The sequence below is a fragment of the Microplitis mediator genome, chromosome 3, assembly GCF_029852145.1.
Source record: "Microplitis mediator isolate UGA2020A chromosome 3, iyMicMedi2.1, whole genome shotgun sequence".
NCBI classification, from domain to species: domain Eukaryota; kingdom Metazoa; phylum Arthropoda; class Insecta; order Hymenoptera; family Braconidae; genus Microplitis; species Microplitis mediator.
Window position 1 is genome coordinate 24188115 of NC_079971.1, and position 18236 is coordinate 24206350.

The window sequence follows — 18236 nt, forward strand, 5'->3', positions numbered from 1 at the left end:
CAATATATGACTTTTTATGTATGTTTTACATATATATTTTAATATATCTTTTTTATATTGACATATTATATTGAAAGTAGTATATTAATTAATATATAGTATTTTTTATATTTTTTATATATGTTTTCCAATATATTGCGAAATATATCGTTTCCAATATATTGTAAAATATATGGCACTTTTTTTAGTTTTCTTAGGTTATTGCCAGTAAATATAAGGTCAATGAAAAGAAGGAGAAAAAATAATAAATTTGACTTTTTTTTGTGGAATTGTGTAGAAATTGAAAAAGTATATTGAAAAAATAAAATTTTCAATATATTGCGAAAAATATAAGTTTTAATATACTGGAAAAATATAATTCCAATATACCGCGAACCATATATTTAATCATATAAATTCTTTCATATATAATCAATTATATAGAGACCATATACCACTAATTATATGAGTCAAAATATATGGATATATATATCAAGTTTATTATATTATACTTATAAATTATATATATACTATCCATATATGATAAGAATATATTGAGCATTATATGAGATAATATATATAGAAAAATACAAAACATTATATACAAGCAATATATATTGATAAATATATAATCCAATATATGTAAAAAACATATATTTTTCAATATAGATATTTTTGCCGCTATATATTTATCATATATTCACCATGTATTTTTTTATATACTTTAAACAATATATAGCTTTTCCATACGGGACAATATTCAGAAGGATAAGAAGTTACTATCGCATTGTTTACATAAGGAGTGACCATTTTCAGTGATATCGGAATTGGCGAGTAGATAATTTTTTTCCGTTTATATTTTTTTTACTTGTCTAAAGCAGTTATATATAAAAATATAGAATATAGAAATATATTTATCATTATTTCTGAACCCTGTCAAAAAAATCCATATGGGAATCCAGTCTAGATTCCCATGGGAATGCACACCATGCCAAATTCAGTCCATGTTGCCCCTTAGTCTTGTTAAAAAAAAGACCCGTATTGCCCCCCCCCCCTCTCATTTCCCTTCTAAAAATTTATTTTTCACATTACAAAATAATTTAAATCAAACGTTTTACAAATCGGATTAACATCGGAGTTAAATGAATTATTTATTTTTATATCTACTTATCAGTGATATCTTTATATATATATTTATTATAAAGAAAGATCATTGACAGGACAGCGAGAGCCCTTTCAGTACCTCGATGTTCATCCTCATTATAGATGTCTGATGAAGATCAAATAAAATGATCGAAACGTTGCTTAAATGATAATTCTGTTCATCAAAATTATTAAAAAAAAAACCTAATTTTGTTTAGTTTCCTAAATCACACGGATTATACTAGTATAGACGCGAATATTAGCTCTGAAAAAACCTTTATTTTAGTTTTTTTTCCTAACTACTTATAAGGAGGGACAAAATTTTCGCCTTAATTTTGAAATCAATGGTTCAAATGTTTGATATTACGGTAAAAATATTGGTCTCCTAAAAAAAGTTTTTAAACAAAAGTTGTAGGAAATTTAATTTTCTAAAAAAAATGTCTCTTATGATTTTTTTTTACGACCAATATTTTTACCGTAATTTGAAAATTAAGATTCATAATGAATGATTCAAATTTTTGTAAATTATGAAAATCTTAATTTTGAAATTACGGTAAAACTATTGGTCACAAAAGAAAATTATAAGACACATTTTGTTTAGGAAATTAAATTTTAAACAACTTTTATTTTAAAAACTTTTTTAAACGACCAATATTTTCGCCGTAATATCGAAACTTTGACACCATTAATTATTAATTGTTATTTTCAAATTAAGGCAAGATTCTTGGCCCTACTTATAAGTAATATTTTAAATAACTCTATAAAATAATATTATGTATAATATCTTTAGTTTCATTTCAACTGACCGGTAATTAAAAAAGATAAAAAGTTATTATCGTATTGCTACGTAAGTAGAGACCATTTTCAGTGATATTGAAATATTGGTAAGTAGATAATTTTTTTGCGTTAATATTTATTTTTACTAAAGCAATTATATAAATAGATATGGAATAAGAACAAGTTTATGGTGATAATTCAAGTTGGGTCGTCCAGAATGTATAAGACGTTTTACAAGTGCATAGTCTAAAAAGTATTTTCTAAAAGTTTCGAGGGAGTAAGTAAAAATGTTTGTAAATAATATATTGTATATATATTTGTATACACATATATATAGGGGTGTGCGAATCATCCCGTATGAAAATAACATATATGATCAAAATATATGTAACAATATCAGAAAATATATGTTGCGAATTTAACTATATTTTCTGATATATTTTTTTTTATATTAAAAAATACAATACTCATCATATACGAGTCCAGCATACTTATCATATATAATTAGACCTAGCCAATTTTTGGATCCAATCATATATAGATGATTATGCATAATTATAGGGGAGGGAGGGGCAAAAGGGGGTACTTAAGGAAATACCAAGTTTTCGAAGACTCAAATACGCAAAATCTTTTTTTTTTTTAATGATATTCAAAGTAAATAGAAGAAATTTTCAGTTACCGTTGAAAAAAAAAATTTTTCATTTCCGCGGGCAAAGTGGGGTACCCCCGAAAAAATGTAAAAAAAAAAAATTTCTGGATGTTTATTGGATACAAAAGAAGAAAAAAAATTTTTAATATTTTTTATCATAAAACAAACATCATTAATATTTTTCAACTGACAATTGATTTTTGAAAAAGTTTATCAAAAAAAATTCAAAGTAACGCTGAATTATATTTACAGAAGTGATTTTGAGTTGTTTAAGAACCATTTAAAATATAAAATTTTTTTTTATCAAATTTTGGGGATACCCCGTTTTGCCTACCCTACCCCCTTTTGCCCCCCTTCCCCTATATGATTAGACAAAAACTTTTTTCATTGGGATTTTATAACATTATATGTAAATATTTTCTAGGGGTGTGCAAATAGTTTCAACTTACGAATTATTCGTATCGAATAGAACTATTTGAGCAGGGGGCAAAATGGGTAACCCAAAAATTTTATAATAAAAGTTAGAAAAAGATTTAAATTATTTTACACAGAAAAAAAGGATTTCTTAGTGCGAGAAATTTTGATTTGTCCCAAAAAAATTTTTACTTGCCTCAAGAAATTTTTCGAATAATAAATTGAAAACTTAAAATTTCTTGGAGCGAGAATAAATTTTTTTAAAGTAAGAAAAAATTTTCTGAACCAAGAAATTTTTTCTTTGTCTTAAGATAAATTTTGTTTTCAATTTATAACACAAAAAATTTCTTCCGCCAAGAAATTCTTTTTCTCTGTGTAGTCCCCGATAACTTAGTATTTCTTTAAGTAGCCTGTGTTGCCCCACCTCTGTTTTTCTTTAATAAATATCTGCAATTATTGCAATTTATAATTTTACAGCTAAAGACGTAGTCTACAACAAAATGGTTAACGTCAAGTTATTTCTATTGTTAATTTTGGTAGTCACTTTGATTGCTGCCAAAGCGTACGCTTGCCTTAAAGCCGGTAGTAATGTATGTACAAAATATTTTTTATATAGGGTAAGAGCACCAGTACCCAGCCCTGAACCAATAGACAGCCACCCCATGTTAAATTATATTTATATATATTTTGAGCCAATGTTAAAGTATATGACCGGCTGGCTACTGGTTAGGGGCTGGGTACTGGTGCTCTTACCCTACATGCATATATTGTCGGCCGAAATATCTACTTTTTTAAAAAATATAGTAGATTACACACCAAGGAAGTGTGTGTCAACTTTTAATTTTTGCCTCGGTTTCGGGGATGAATGGCGCATGCGCAAATTTTTATCATTCGTTTTTTTTTAATTTATTGTATATATATTTTTAATATATGCAAATTACATTTAAAATATATGCGAAAATTGGCCAAAAGTTATATATTAAAAATACATTAATATATTTCTTATATTTTAACATATATTTTTTTATAATTTTTTTTCATGGTGGTATGGTGAATAATTATTTATTTTTCATTATAGTGCACTAATGAAGACGAATGTTGCGGCGACATATGTGCGGAATATGAGGACGGAACTCGTGAGTGTGTGGAATTGCATGATTAGTCATAAACAAAGTTGTTTTCATATAAAAAAAATAAGTTTTAATTGTTTCAAGGTTATAAAAATTATAAACATCAAATATTTTGTTATTAAATCAATTATTTACTAAAAAAATGTTTTAAGAAATTCACTCCTTACTTTTTTTTAATCATAAATTATATAAATTATATAATAAAATTTTCTGTCTGATTCAAAATTAAAAATTTTTTGTTACACAATTTTTTATGGCTATCCTATTCCATGTCCATTTTGCCCCTTTTCTTGTGAAAAAAACGACCCATGTTACCCCTTGTCCTTTTCCTACTAAAAATTTATTTGTCACGTGACAAATATAATTTTAATCAAACGTTTTATAAATCGGATCAACATCAAAGTTAAATGAATAATTTATTTTTATATCTACTTATCAGTGATATGTTTATATATATGTATAAATAAAGATCATTGACAGTACAGCGAGAGCCCTTTCAGTACCTTGATGTTCATCCTCAAGGTATGCAGCTCTCGCTTCCGTGTCATAGATTACAAGTAACGTCTCCAATGGATACCAGATAAACGATTCCCGTTCCGAATTCCTACGGCACATCCACGCTAAGCTGATCGCGAAGCGGCACGTGCGAAGAACCAATAAATAAAATAAAACTATTTAAATATACGTGACAAGTCCAAGAGTTTATGTCCGTGTCGGTAAATTTCCAATGGTTAATCCGATAGTGATTTACTGGGATGTAATTTTTCCTTTTTATTTTTGCGCACTTCAATCGCGAAGCGATCCCATGTAGAATTTAAAAATCTCTGATTTAGTATTAATTAATTTACTGCCGTAAGATGGAAGACGACCTTCAGTTTCTTTTTCCATATCTGGTTCGGGAAATTGGAAGAATATTTTCGAGTTTAAAACCTCATGTACTTCAATCACGAAGCGATTCTATGTAAGATTTAAAAAATCTCTAATTTACTATTAATTTATTTAATGCCGTAAGATGGAAGGCGACCTTCAGTTTATTTTCCCACGTCTGGTTCGGGAAATTGGAAAATATTTTCGAATTTAAAACCACATGTACTTCAATCGCGAAGCGATCCCATGTAAGATTTCAAAAATCTCTGATTTAGTATTAATTAATTTACTGCCGTAAGATGGAAGACGACCTTCAGTTTCTTTTTCCATATCTGGTTCGGGAAATTGGAAGAATATTTTCGAGTTTAAAACCTCATGTACTTCAATCACGAAGCGATTCTATGTAAGATTTAAAAAATCTCTAATTTACTATTAATTTATTTAATGCCGTAAGATGGAAGGCGACCTTCAGTTTATTTTCCCGCGTCTGGTTCGGGAAATTGGAAAATATTTTCGAATTTAAAACCACATGTACTTCAATCGCGAAGCGATCCCATGTAGAATTTAAAAATCTCTGATTTAGTATTAATTAATTTACTGCCGTAAGATGGAAGACGACCTTCAGTTTCTTTTCCCATATCTGGTTCGGGAAATTGGAAGAATATTTTCGAGTTTAAAACCTCATGTACTTCAATCACGAAGCGATTCTATGTAAGATTTAAAAAATCTCTAATTTACTATTAATTTATTTAATGCCGTAAGATGGAAGGCGACCTTCAGTTTATTTTCCCACGTCTGGTTCGGGAAATTGGAAAATATTTTCGAATTTAAAACCACATGTACTTCAATCGCGAAGCGATCCCATGTAAGATTTCAAAAATCTCTGATTTAGTATTAATTAATTTACTGCCGTAAGATGGAAGACGACCTTCAGTTTCTTTTCCATATCTGGTTCGGGAAATTGGAAGAATATTTTCGAGTTTAAAACCTTATGTACTTCAATCACGAAGCGATTCTATGTAAGATTTAAAAAATCTCTAATTTACTATTAATTTATTTAATGCCGTAAGATGGAAGGCGACCTTCAGTTTATTTTCCCACGTCTGGTTCGGGAAATTGGAAAATATTTTCGAATTTAAAACCACATGTACTTCAATCGCGAAGCGATCCCATGTAAGATTTCAAAAATCTCTGATTTAGTATTAATTAATTTACTGCCGTAAGATGGAAGACGACCTTTAGTTTCTTTTTCCACGTCTGGTTCGGGAAATTGGAAAAATATTTTCGAGTTTAAATGATCGTGCACTTCAATCGCGAAGCGAACTCCATAAGATATTAAAATCTCTAATTTACTATTAATTTATTTAATGCCGTAAGATGGAAGGCGACCTTCAGTTTATTTTCCCACGTCCGGTTCGGGAAACTGGAACATATTTCCAAATTTAAATGCTCAGAGCATGGGTTCGATCCCTGCACTGTGCAGTTAAGCCGTAACTAATTTCGTCTAATATTTTTTTTTTTTTTTTTACTTCTAGTCACTTAGCGATTTTTTAGGCTCGCTTTAAATAGACATCAGACTTGATATTAACCGTTACATTAACATATACTGCAATGTACAGCGCTTCCTTATACTTTTGCTTTATCTCAGAAGGCTGTCTTACGACGATTAGAAACAGAACTTTCGATCCTGTTATAAATGCCATGTAATCTCCTGATCCTTTTATATTTATATTTATATTTTTATCGAGTTAAATATCTTACTTCTATGGGGCTTGCATATGTATGTGGAAGTTTTAAGAATCGCATTGCGTGACAAGGTAACATATCCGCCCTACAGTGTAAGTGTGTGACGTAGCACTTACGATTACCATCGAATTATTAAAATGCTCAAGGTGGTCTCTATATATTAGACATGACATCGTGGAAACCCTTATCATTATGTTGATAACTATCCGACAGTATTTTTGCTACAATTACTTCCTACAGATAATGTACTCACATATATATAAAATATATATAGAAGTAGGGGCTAAATGGGCCTACTAGAAAAATGTCAATAGGATTTTTTTCCATTAATTTTACTTTAATTGTTTGGTGTAAAAATGGCCGTCGTAAAATAAATTTTCATGTGGGGCAAAATGGGCCGGGTTAAAAAATTTAAAAAATGAAATTTTTTAAATTTGTTTTGGTCAGGGGGCAAGTACTTGATTTAAATATGACTCAGTCGTAAAAATAAAACAAATGTGGGGTAAAATGGACCGGGGTAAAAAATTTAGTGAAGAGTAAAATAGGCCAAAAAAAATTTTTAAGTAAATTTTAGTTAGTGGGCAAGTATTTGATTTAGAACTGAGCCATGAAAAAATGTAATGCGGAGTAAAATGGGCTGGGTTAAAAAAGTCTTATTTTTTTTATCAGTGATTTTTTTTTCTAATATTCAAGGTCATGACTAGGGACAAGATTTTTGCCTTATTTTTGAAATGAGTAGTTCAAATTTTTGATATTATGGCGAAAATATTGGTCTTATTAAAAAAATTTTCGAACAAAAGTTGTAGGAAATTTGATTTTCTAAAAAAAATGTTTCTTAGAATTTTTCCATACGATCAATATTTTCACCGTAATTTAAAAATTAAGATTCATAATGAATGATTCAAAATTTTGTTAATTATGAAAATCTTATTTTTGAAATTACGGCTTTCTTATCAGTACTAAGAAAAAACTTTAAGAGACATTTTTTTTAGAAAATTAAATTTCCTACAACTTTTGTTTAAAAAATTTTTTAATAAATCAATATTTTCTCCGTAATATAAAAAATTTCACACCTCTAATTAATAATTATTTTCAAATTAACGCAAAAATCCTGGCCCTAGTCATGACCCAGCTCTAAAAAAATTTCAAAATATTTTTATTTAAAATTTCTAGTGGCCCAAACATCCCTGACATCTTTATTGCCTTTATACATAAGAAAAAAAATTCTGGCGCCCATTTCGCCCCATACGATATTTTATAAAAAATTTTTCCAGGGCCCACTTTGCCCCAACAATAAATAAAATTACCCAAACCTTTTCGAGTATTGTTTGAAGAAAATAAAAATAAAAAATAATATTCAGACAAAAGCGACGGCGACCAATTAGCAAGCATACACTGAAACCGGTCACAAAGTTATCGCGATTGCCGTGTGCTAGACACCGGACAGGATTAAAAACCTCGATGCTGATTAAAGAATAAAGCAATCGTGTACCGAGATTTTTTAAAAATTTAAAACACAGACCAGACATTAAAGCACAGAATAAATTATCAAATCTTTTAAAATACATGATAAAGAGGAAGTAGAAATATAAATAGAGACAAGTAAGTCTCGTACTTTGTATGCATCACAAAGCATTAAAGTTCCGTCTGTACTTCATATGCAAACACACATGTACATATATATAAATATATATATTTTTTTACTTTATTATAAGATCATGTCACCGCAATAACAGCTGTTGCTAAATAAAAATAAGGTCTTTTCAACTACTGTACAAAGTAACGTTAATGTATATAGTATATATATATATATAAATATATAGAATGTTGTCTCTAGTCTTTGATATAAACTCTGGTTGTGTATTACCTTGGCGTCATCAACTGACCACTGGTGAAAGTACACCCATCATCTTGCTTGCATTAAGTAAAAAGCAACAGTACTTTTTATATATATACATATATATATAATATACATGTATATATCGTTGAATCTCAAGGTCGATGCTCAATAAAATATTATACACAATTCTTGTTCACGCCATTACGTTTTTTTTTTTTCTGCTTAAAAATTATATGAGTAATTATATTTATTATTTATGTTCATGTGCATTTTATTTTTTTGTTGCAGTGCAAAGTAAAGTCCGATGCTCAAAAGATCTGATGGAAGTTGATATCGTGCGCAGTAGTCCTCAAGCTAAAATTTATCTGCAGCAGCTTGAAAATTATCCAGGTTCAAATTAATAATTTTTTTTTTCATATATTTTTTAAAAAATTTGTCACTCACTGGGGTCTTATGGACACGCTCTACCTCTGATTTTTTTTTTAGTACAAAAAAAAACTCAGACCAATTTTACCCCACCCTATAATAGTAAAAATTAAATTTGTTTTTAATTTCCAAGCTGGCCCATTTTACCCTGCTCTGTAAGAGTACAAAAAATCGAAAAATGAATTTTTTTTTAATTCTAAAGCTGGCCCATTTTGCCCCGCCTTGTAGTTGTAAAAAAATAAAAAATCTAAAAATAGACTTTTTTATTCATTTTTAAGCCGGCCGATTTTTCCCGCTTTCTATAAATTTAAAAAAATGAAATATTGTTAATTTTCGCGGGAAAAAAATAAAATTCAAATTATGAGCAATAAAAGCGCATTTATAAAAACTTTTAATGGCATAAATATCGTCAATAAATATTTGCAAATAAAACGAATTCTCGATCGTTTAAAAAACGTAATTTATATAATTAATATAATGGATCATTTCCTGTGCGGATCCAGTTTTACATTTAACTTTTTATTAACTGACGATCCGTTCCTAGGTTATTATGCCACTAGAAGATATTTATTTTCATTATCCCCCGGTCTTTAGGGAGTTAACTTTCCCTCTGCTATAAGACGAAGGTGCAGATGAATTTAAAAAATGATTTAAATTTTTTTATTTTATTGTATTATGTCCAGATGAAGCGTGCAAGCCAGTTTTTCACAAAGGCGTAGCAACATTTCGACTGTCCTTAGCCGAACAAAACATGTCACGCTGTGGAATCGTCAGAGTCGTTAACAAAATGACGGTAAAATATTGTAGTACTTAAACTTATAAAAAAAAGAAATATATATATTTATTTAAAATATGAGTCGACATTTCTGTGGGCTTAATTTACATAACAAGTGGGCAGTTCGCTCTTTAAAAGTTTATAAAAGCGAGTCTGGGTGAATCACCTGGGGATTATCGGGTGGCTTCAAGGCCAGCGTGAGATCATCAATAAAATGAATGTTTTTTTGTGGATTTTATTTATGGGCATATACGTGTTTTTTATTATTAACAGGGACAAAAAGTTTACTATCATCGGATTATCGTCGAGGAGCCCGCGGATTCGAGCAAACATGGGTTCACTGTTAAATGCATCGTCACGGAGGTTGAACTGCAGTCGAAAATATCAAGCATCGGTCATGATGTTGCCAGAAGAAGTGTTTTGCCTGCTGGCTTTCAAGAGGACGAGTTAGTATTTTTATTTTTTTTATTTTAGATGAAAAAATTGCTTTAAGTTTCGTTGAAATGAGAAGTTCTTGCTTGTATATGTTCTATATATGGGCGCATATGAAGCATATCTGGATCATGTATGACCAATTTTAATTTTTGGCCATATATGATTCATTTTTACGAGCAATTTTTTTTTCAGGCAATTTTGTAGAAATTTTAAGAGATTCTGAGTCATATTTTTCAAAAAATCAGCTCCGATATTCTGTTTTTAATACTGATCCGTGAAAAATGAATCATATGTGATCATATATGAAAATTGGCCATATATGCGTCATATATGTCCTTCTATAGACTATATATGATGCATATATGGATCTTCATATAGACTATATATGATGCATATATGGATCTTCATATAGGAATCATATGTGACCATATATGATTCCTATATGAAGATCCATGCATGGCTTGTATATGGAGCATATATGATTCATATACGGATCACATATGAAAATTGAATATATGCACGACGTGTGTGATTTATATATAGATATGTGTGACACATATATGGGTCACATATGTAGCATACTTGACCAATTTTCATATATGACCATATATGATTAATTTTTTACGGTTCAGTACAAAAAAAAAATATTCGACCCACTGTCTTGAAAAATTTGACTATATATCTATTAAAATTTCAAGAAATCACCTGAAGATTAAAGTGCTTGTGCAACCGAATCATATTAAAATTAGCCATACATGCGTCACATATGTCCGTATATGAACACATATGGTTTATAACTAATTCATATATTCTCCATATACATGCATATTGTGATCATATATAAATCAGACATGGATCATATATGGCCATGTATCATAATTGGCCATATATGCGTCATATATGTCAACCTATAAAACATATATGATTCATAAATAATTTATATATGATCCATATGAAGCCATATTTAGATCATATATGAATCACACATGGTTCATATATGAATCACATATGGATCATATATGATCATATATCATGATTGGCCATATATGCGTCACTTATGTCCGTATATGAACACATATGGTTTATAACTAAGTCATATATTCTCCATATACAGGCATATTTTGATCATATATGAATCACATATGGATCATATATGGCCGTGTATCATAATTGGCCATATATGCGTCGTATATGTCGACTCATAAAACATCTATGATTCATATATAATTTATATATGATCCATATAAAGCCATATTTAGATCATATATGAATCACACATGGTCCATATATGAAAATTGGCCATACATGCGACATATATGATCAATATATGAGTCACACATGTCCACATTTAGAGCATATGTGAGTCACATATGGCCAATTTTCATATATTTTTCATATATGCGCATATATGATTCATTTTTCACAAGGATGGCTACCAAAGATATCCTTGGAAACGTCGGGTTAATAACTTTTAATTGAGCATTAATATAATCACTCATAATCTCCGAGAATTAAAAATATATGTACTGGAAAAACATGTGGTTTAAAAAAAGTAACCGAGAAAATTAACAATTTATAAACATAAATTCCAGTTACTTGTAGCTCACAGTAAATTACAATAAAAAAACGGACAACCCGGCGAGATATAGCGCGTGCGAGCGCGAGAGAGAGTTACGCGTGGAAAAATAATTTAATGATTCGTTACAATTTTCTGAGATGAGTATAAAATTGTCAGGTATAAAATTATCAGTTTTATAAACTGCGGCAACAGTTATCTCGATCATACGCGAGTTTGCTGGATAAAAAATTTATATAAAGACGAAAAAAAAATCCAAGTGAGCACAGTGAGCTAGTGACCGTCAGTAATCACTCGATCATCGATAGCTGTACTTGTTAAATTATAAAACGAAAAATAAATTAAAGTAGTAATAAGTCTAGTCTGAGTCGGCGCGTTAACTGTATTAACATTAACATGAACATGTTAAACTTTTAAATAACACTTCCGCATTGAACTTGATGTCGCGAACTAGATTGCAATAAATCACGGACCCTCGAACGTTCGTCATGCTTCGCGGACACGCGAGTACGTGATTTATTAAACCAAGATGGCCGTTCTGAACACTTCGTGTTCTGTTTATTTATATGTATATTTATTTATTTATTTATTTATATATTTATTTTTGTAGCACCGTTGATATACAGGCGGAAATAGCGGGAATGGCGCCCATCCCGATGCTCAGCGTCGGAGTTCGTCAAGGGGGCAAACTAGTCACCGGGGAATTGAATGTCAGCCCTGGCACGCCGTTGCAGATGGAAATATTTCTCAATTCTGAGTCAGCACCTGTTTATGGACTTCTTGTCACTTATATGCAAGTCACCGACACTAAAACTGCTGAGGAGACCATAATTTTCAATGGGTAAGTCATCATTGGATTACATGCCCATTGGTTACTTTTTTTTTTTTTTTATTTTATTTATATAGAGCAAGAAATAATTGATTTTTGCTGCCACTTTGTTGAGTTACTGCGGATTTGGGAATTAGAGCTCAGAATTTACGACTTACTCTCTAAATATAAATCGGTGATTTTTCACTAATTTTAAGTAAATATTCACAAATTATCAATGCTACAATCGTACCACGCAGAATTAGTGAATATTCACTAAATGAATATGTGAATATTAGAATTCACTAATTTGATAAGTGAATATGAGAATCCACTAAATTGAAAAGTGAATATGGGAATCCACTGATTTCATCGGTGAAAAAAAATATTATATTGCGAAAGAAAATATAAGACACTTGTAATTAGATCCGAAATGTGATTAATGTATTAGAATCATTACTTAGAGGAAGTATACATGATTTTGATTGATGAAAAAATCCCGGTGACTGCTGGGCTCGAACCTGCATCCTTCCGATTCAAAGTCTTTGATGCTATCCACTGCGCTGGTCTACGCATGTGATCGCGTGAGTGTAAATAGTATATTCGTTATGATACCAAACAATAACTGATGAAGAAATAAAAAATCCGTGATGATATGATTGACGTACTCTTCATATAAATATATTATTGTTCTGTACTTCTATTTTTTTTTATTTTGAAAGTTTTTTATTAAAATTTTCAAAAATAGCACCATAATTATTAATTATATTTATATCTAGTAAAATATTTAATTATTTGCTAGTTAAAGTTACTAGTGAAATTGTGAAATTCATAAATTAAGAAGTGAATAACAGTTTCACTTGTAGAAATTATGAAAATATCGCTAGTTCAGTAGTGAAAATCACTAATTTTCTAGTGAAAATTATAGTACTAAATTGATTAGTGAGAATTCACTAATTTGTTATTTAAATACACTGATTATGAAGTGAATACTGCTTCACTAACGTAATTAATGAAATTTCCACTGATTCATGTTTAGAGAATAGGACGGGATCAGAAAAGTTGGAATTTTATTTTTTAAAGGCTAGAAGGCAATTTGCACAGTGGAGTTAAATGACTAAAAATTTTGGTTACGATTTCTAGAAAAAATAGGGGTCGGGTTGGTCGACCCATTTTTTGTATTCGAAAAGGAATTTTTTTGATCATCTATATCTTTTGATCTATTGGTTTTATGAAGTTTGTGCAAAAAACCTTTTTTGTAGAAAATGAGATTTCCTACAAAATTTGTGGGAACTTTTTTTTTGTAACTCTAACTGTTTAGTGTCAAAAATGGAATTTTTTTTTCATTTTTCAAATATGACTTCTATGACGTAATGCTTAAAGAGCTTGAAAACAGGAAAAGTTTTGGGGCTTCCCCGCAGGGTCAACCGGTACACAGATTTTTTTATATGCCCTCATCTCAATAAGAAAATTTATATATAATTTTTCTTATCGGGATACGGGCATATAAAAATCTTAACTTTTAGAGATCTGTCAGATATCTAAAAGTTAAGATTTTTATGGCTTGAAAACCAGAATATTCTCTAAAAGATTTCAGAAACAAATCTTATATGAATGAAAATAATATCTTCAAAATTTTTTTCGTAAATAAGAGATTTTTATTAATTGATACAATACATTTATAAATCTTCACTGTATTGTTATTATTATTTTCCTGTTGCTGCTATTGCTCCTATAGCGGTTTGCATGTCGTATTCCTCATTGGTTATACATGTACCTTGAAAATAATGCGAATTGCATTTATTTCCTGCACAACAGCCATATCCTTGTGATGGATGACACTACAAAAAAATTATATTTTATCGATTTTTCATTTTTCAATAGAAATTGTTGCAGTTTATCAAGAAGCAAAACAATAAACTTTTTTCCATTAACCTTCAAGCAAAGTACTTATAGGAATTTAAATTTAAAGGAAAAAAATTAACTGCTTAGCTGCGAATCGTTAAATTTGGAATTTAAAAATTAACAGGACATTTAAGTAAAAAGTATAGAATATTCAAATTTCGCAGTCTTGTGCGAGATTTAATATCGACTGTATTTAATTAAATGTTTGATTTAAGGGTTAAAATGTAAAAACACAGAATTTTATCAGTTTAAAATTATTGATTGAAGCTTAGAGTTTTTCAAAATTATTCATGTCTACTTCTAATTTGTTTTTTTTTCACTGTGTTATAATAATTACTTACCCAACCACCAGGACATGCTGCATATGCACCAGAGTAGATAACAACCAATACGAAGATTGATAATATTAAAGTTATTTTCGACATTTTGTTATTTTATATTTTGAAGCTGAAAAATAAAATAATTAATCAATTTAAATATTACAGCTAAACTATTGAGGTACGATAAAAACAGTACTGTAATTAATTCAGAGATTATAAAATTTTCTATAGAAGATATTTTACATTTTTATTCGTTAATTCAATAAAATAAAAGTTGTAATTAAAAATATATATAAGCAATTATTTATTACCGATTATACTGCAAGCTTCTATGTGATTGATCCGCGGATTGCTGGCCTTTATATATTGACTGTTATGTCCTTCGACATTTCCTATGATAAATATGTTTTTCTCATAAAATTCATCTGATAAACTTATAAATGTAAACTACTACTTTGCAAAATAAATAACGATGGAAAATTTCTAGATTTTATATTTCACAAGACCAAAAGTTATCACGGAGTATCGAGTTTGAGATTAATAGTTTGATGAGAAAAATATATAGAGCTAGAGGATGGGCAAAACAGGGTTAGTTAAAAAATAGTTATCTTAAACATCCACACTGAGAGAAAAAAAAACTTTTTTCAAGTATATAAATGTTTGTATCCTACCGAGTAAATATTTGTTTAATCTTAGTAAAAATGTACTCCGATCAAGTATATTTTCTTAAAATAAGTATAGAAATTCTTAAATCAAGAAAATATTACTCGGTTGAAGTACATATTTGCTATAATTAAGAATGTTATTTGTTTGTATAGTACCGAGTAAATATTTCTTTAAATGAAGTATTTATACTTGGGAAAAGTTTTTTTTTCTTTCACTGCAGTGATATCGAGTACTGTAGAGTTTATCTATAGTTCAAGTAAATAAGTGTTGGACTCCAGTGCTGACATAAAGACGTCTAACGATCGACTTTAAATTCTAATCGGCTGTAGAACTCAAAAAACGCGCCGATTGTTACATCGAACATCAAAATCTGTTGATTGTTCAGAAGATATGGGCGTCAAAATTTCTTAAATAAAACATTTTATGTCCCTTTTCTCGGATAAAAAAAAAGGATCAGATAATCCCTGGTGAAAATTTTTTAGACTTCTGTCTGAAAAAGTCTTTAGAACTCTAGAACTGAGTTTTTCAGACAGAAGTCCGAAAAATTTTCATCAAAGATGTACTAAAGGTGTTTAAAATTATGAAAAATTTTCGTCTTTATGGTCTCTTTCGATCACCTTATAAAGAAATGTAACTTATTTTTTAGTTCAAATCATATTATCAACAAAAACATTTTAAGAATACATTTTTTATGATACTTTTCAGATATTTTATATACTCCCGGGTCAAAAACAAAATTTGATTCAGGCTCGCTTCGCCTTATTGTCTTTTGAAGTTATCGATTTGCCGACGATTTTTTGATAAGATCTCGACTTTTTCGACTTAAATTTAATTTTTTTCAACTTTTTGAACTTTTTTCATCTTAATTTCAACTTATTCGTCTTTACTTTGAGCACGATAGTCATTCACATTACTTTTGACTTGCTAAACCAAGTCGAAAAAAAGTCATTTATTCGCCTTACTGCCGCCTTAATATATCAAAATTATTTCACCTTAGTTCTGACGTTTTCGACTTATAATTTAAGTCGAATAAGTCTACATCAAATCAGTTTTGACTTGATTTAGACTTTTTCGCCTTACATTTTAAGTCGAATAAGTCTAAACCAAGTCAATTTCGACTTGATTTAAACTTTTTCGCCTTAAATCGTGACTAAGTAAGCCAGTTAAGTCTAAACCAAGGCGAAAACTTAATATATTTCATGCCTCCGTAAAAAAGTCGAGTTTGTCTTGTGAAAAACGGCTCCAAATTTCGACTTGGTAAACCAAGTCTAAATCAAGTTTTATTTTTGACCCGGGCTCACGCTTCAATCTGAGTCAAAACTCATTTAAATCTGACTTATGATCACTTACATTGATTTCTGCATAATTACAATTATTTTATTGACCATAATACGGAGTAATAATTGAAGAAACGATTGTTTATTAATGATTTCCAATAAATAAATTTTCAAACATTTAAACTAAATCATAAATTTGTTTTCAGGTGTTCCGTCGATCCCTACTTGTTTGAAAACTTCAACACAGTAGACGGCGATTTCCTAACCGCGAAATTCCGCGCGTTCAAATTCCCCGAGAGCACATACGTCCAGTTCCGCGGAACCGTCAACGTTTGTCTGGACAAATGTCAAGGCGTCGAGTGCAGCAACGGCCAGGTCGGTTTCGGAAGGAAAAAACGCGCGATTTCAATGTCTGGTAACCAGAACAATGTCTTCGAAGTCACCATGTCCACATTCATTAAAGTCGACTACGACAGCGAAATTCCAGATGCCAGTAAGTTCATTTATTTATTTATTTATTTATAATTAGTGACTTATAAGTAACAATTGATATTTTTTAGCCCTGTCCCAGTTCATAAGACCCGGGAAGAACCGAACCTTCGAGCGATCGGTCATCGGCGAAGAAGTCCAAGAACAATTTATGTACAAGTGGTCAGAATCCTCCAGCTCAACATACTGTCCATTAAATATTTTTACTCTCTTGTCATTGGCCTTTACTTCAATCCTCTCGTCGTTCTTCTGAACTTAAATTTTATAAATAAAAAAAAAAAAAAAGTTAATTAAATAAATGAAATAACGAAATTATAGATCTGAGAAAATTAAAACCTGTGTGATACTAAAAATAACTCTAATTACGCGTAACAATTAACGAATGCTGACAATTAAAAAAAAAAATAATAATTAAAAGACTCGATGATTTCTCTACTCCGCGACCGCTTAATTTTATTGAAGCCATTAATTGTTTAAATAAAATAATTTAAAGTTTTTAAATATTTAAAAATTAGCCTTTGCGAGTAGAGAAAGCTGAGGCCCTAGTCCTACTACGGCGTAACTAATTTACAATTACTATTAATTGATAACAATTATTATTAATTAAAATTAATTTTTACTCGTGTAAATGCGATTGAGTTCTGTTTGATTTTTACTCAACCGATCGCGTGGAAAATTCATAATTATAAATATTTTTAAATCAAAATTTTTAAACTGTGTTAATTTTTTTTACCTTCACATCCTGAAAATTCTAAAGTTGGTTTCGGGGATCGGGGCGTTTAGGCACGCGGCCAAGCTCATCGCGATCACTATTCTCGTGTCTGTTGGGTCGATCACGCCGTCGTCCCACAATCTGGAGAGAATTTTGGTTTTTTAAATTTTTGCTTGGGGGTTTCAAGGCCGGGTCGATGGACGAATATTTTGGAAGGTCAGAATATGGGATTTGGTTGGGGGTACGGAGTGGAAAGCCTCGAACCTCAAAAATCGGCGGATTTTTAAGTAATTGACTGCTAA

At 29.9% G+C, this 18236-nt stretch overlaps 1 protein-coding gene and 2 long non-coding RNA genes across 8 annotated transcripts in view; 2 read left to right on the plus strand and 1 right to left on the minus strand.

Annotated features, from left to right (window-relative positions):
- LOC130665783 (uncharacterized) overlaps nt 1-17928 on the plus strand; it is a 48340-nt gene extending 30412 nt beyond the window's left edge. The window contains exons 2-7 of the mRNA XM_057466371.1: nt 8834-8935; nt 9655-9764; nt 10020-10192; nt 12368-12598; nt 16940-17226; nt 17294-17928. Of these exons, the coding sequence (XP_057322354.1) occupies nt 8834-8935; nt 9655-9764; nt 10020-10192; nt 12368-12598; nt 16940-17226; nt 17294-17475 (1085 nt within the window). The 3' untranslated portion in view covers nt 17476-17928. The remainder of the gene's footprint in view (nt 1-8833; nt 8936-9654; nt 9765-10019; nt 10193-12367; nt 12599-16939; nt 17227-17293) is intronic.
- LOC130665789 (uncharacterized) lies at nt 1989-4318 on the plus strand. The gene is made up of 4 exons (XR_008989590.1): nt 1989-2006; nt 2066-2176; nt 3440-3552; nt 4041-4318. It is a non-coding gene; the product is annotated as an uncharacterized LOC130665789 (long non-coding RNA).
- Nucleotides 14201-16821, minus strand: LOC130665786 (uncharacterized). 6 transcript variants are annotated; one of them, XR_008989585.1, is made up of 4 exons: nt 16807-16821; nt 15102-15182; nt 14812-14917; nt 14201-14406 (listed from the first exon to the last, which is right to left on the minus strand). It is a non-coding gene; the product is annotated as an uncharacterized LOC130665786 (long non-coding RNA). The 6 variants fall into 6 exon arrangements; XR_008989583.1 differs by lacking the exon at nt 16807-16821 and adding an exon at nt 15612-15626 and having other exon boundaries at nt 15102-15357; XR_008989584.1 differs by lacking the exon at nt 16807-16821 and adding an exon at nt 15462-15476.
- Nucleotides 17929-18236: the final 308 nt, after the last annotated feature.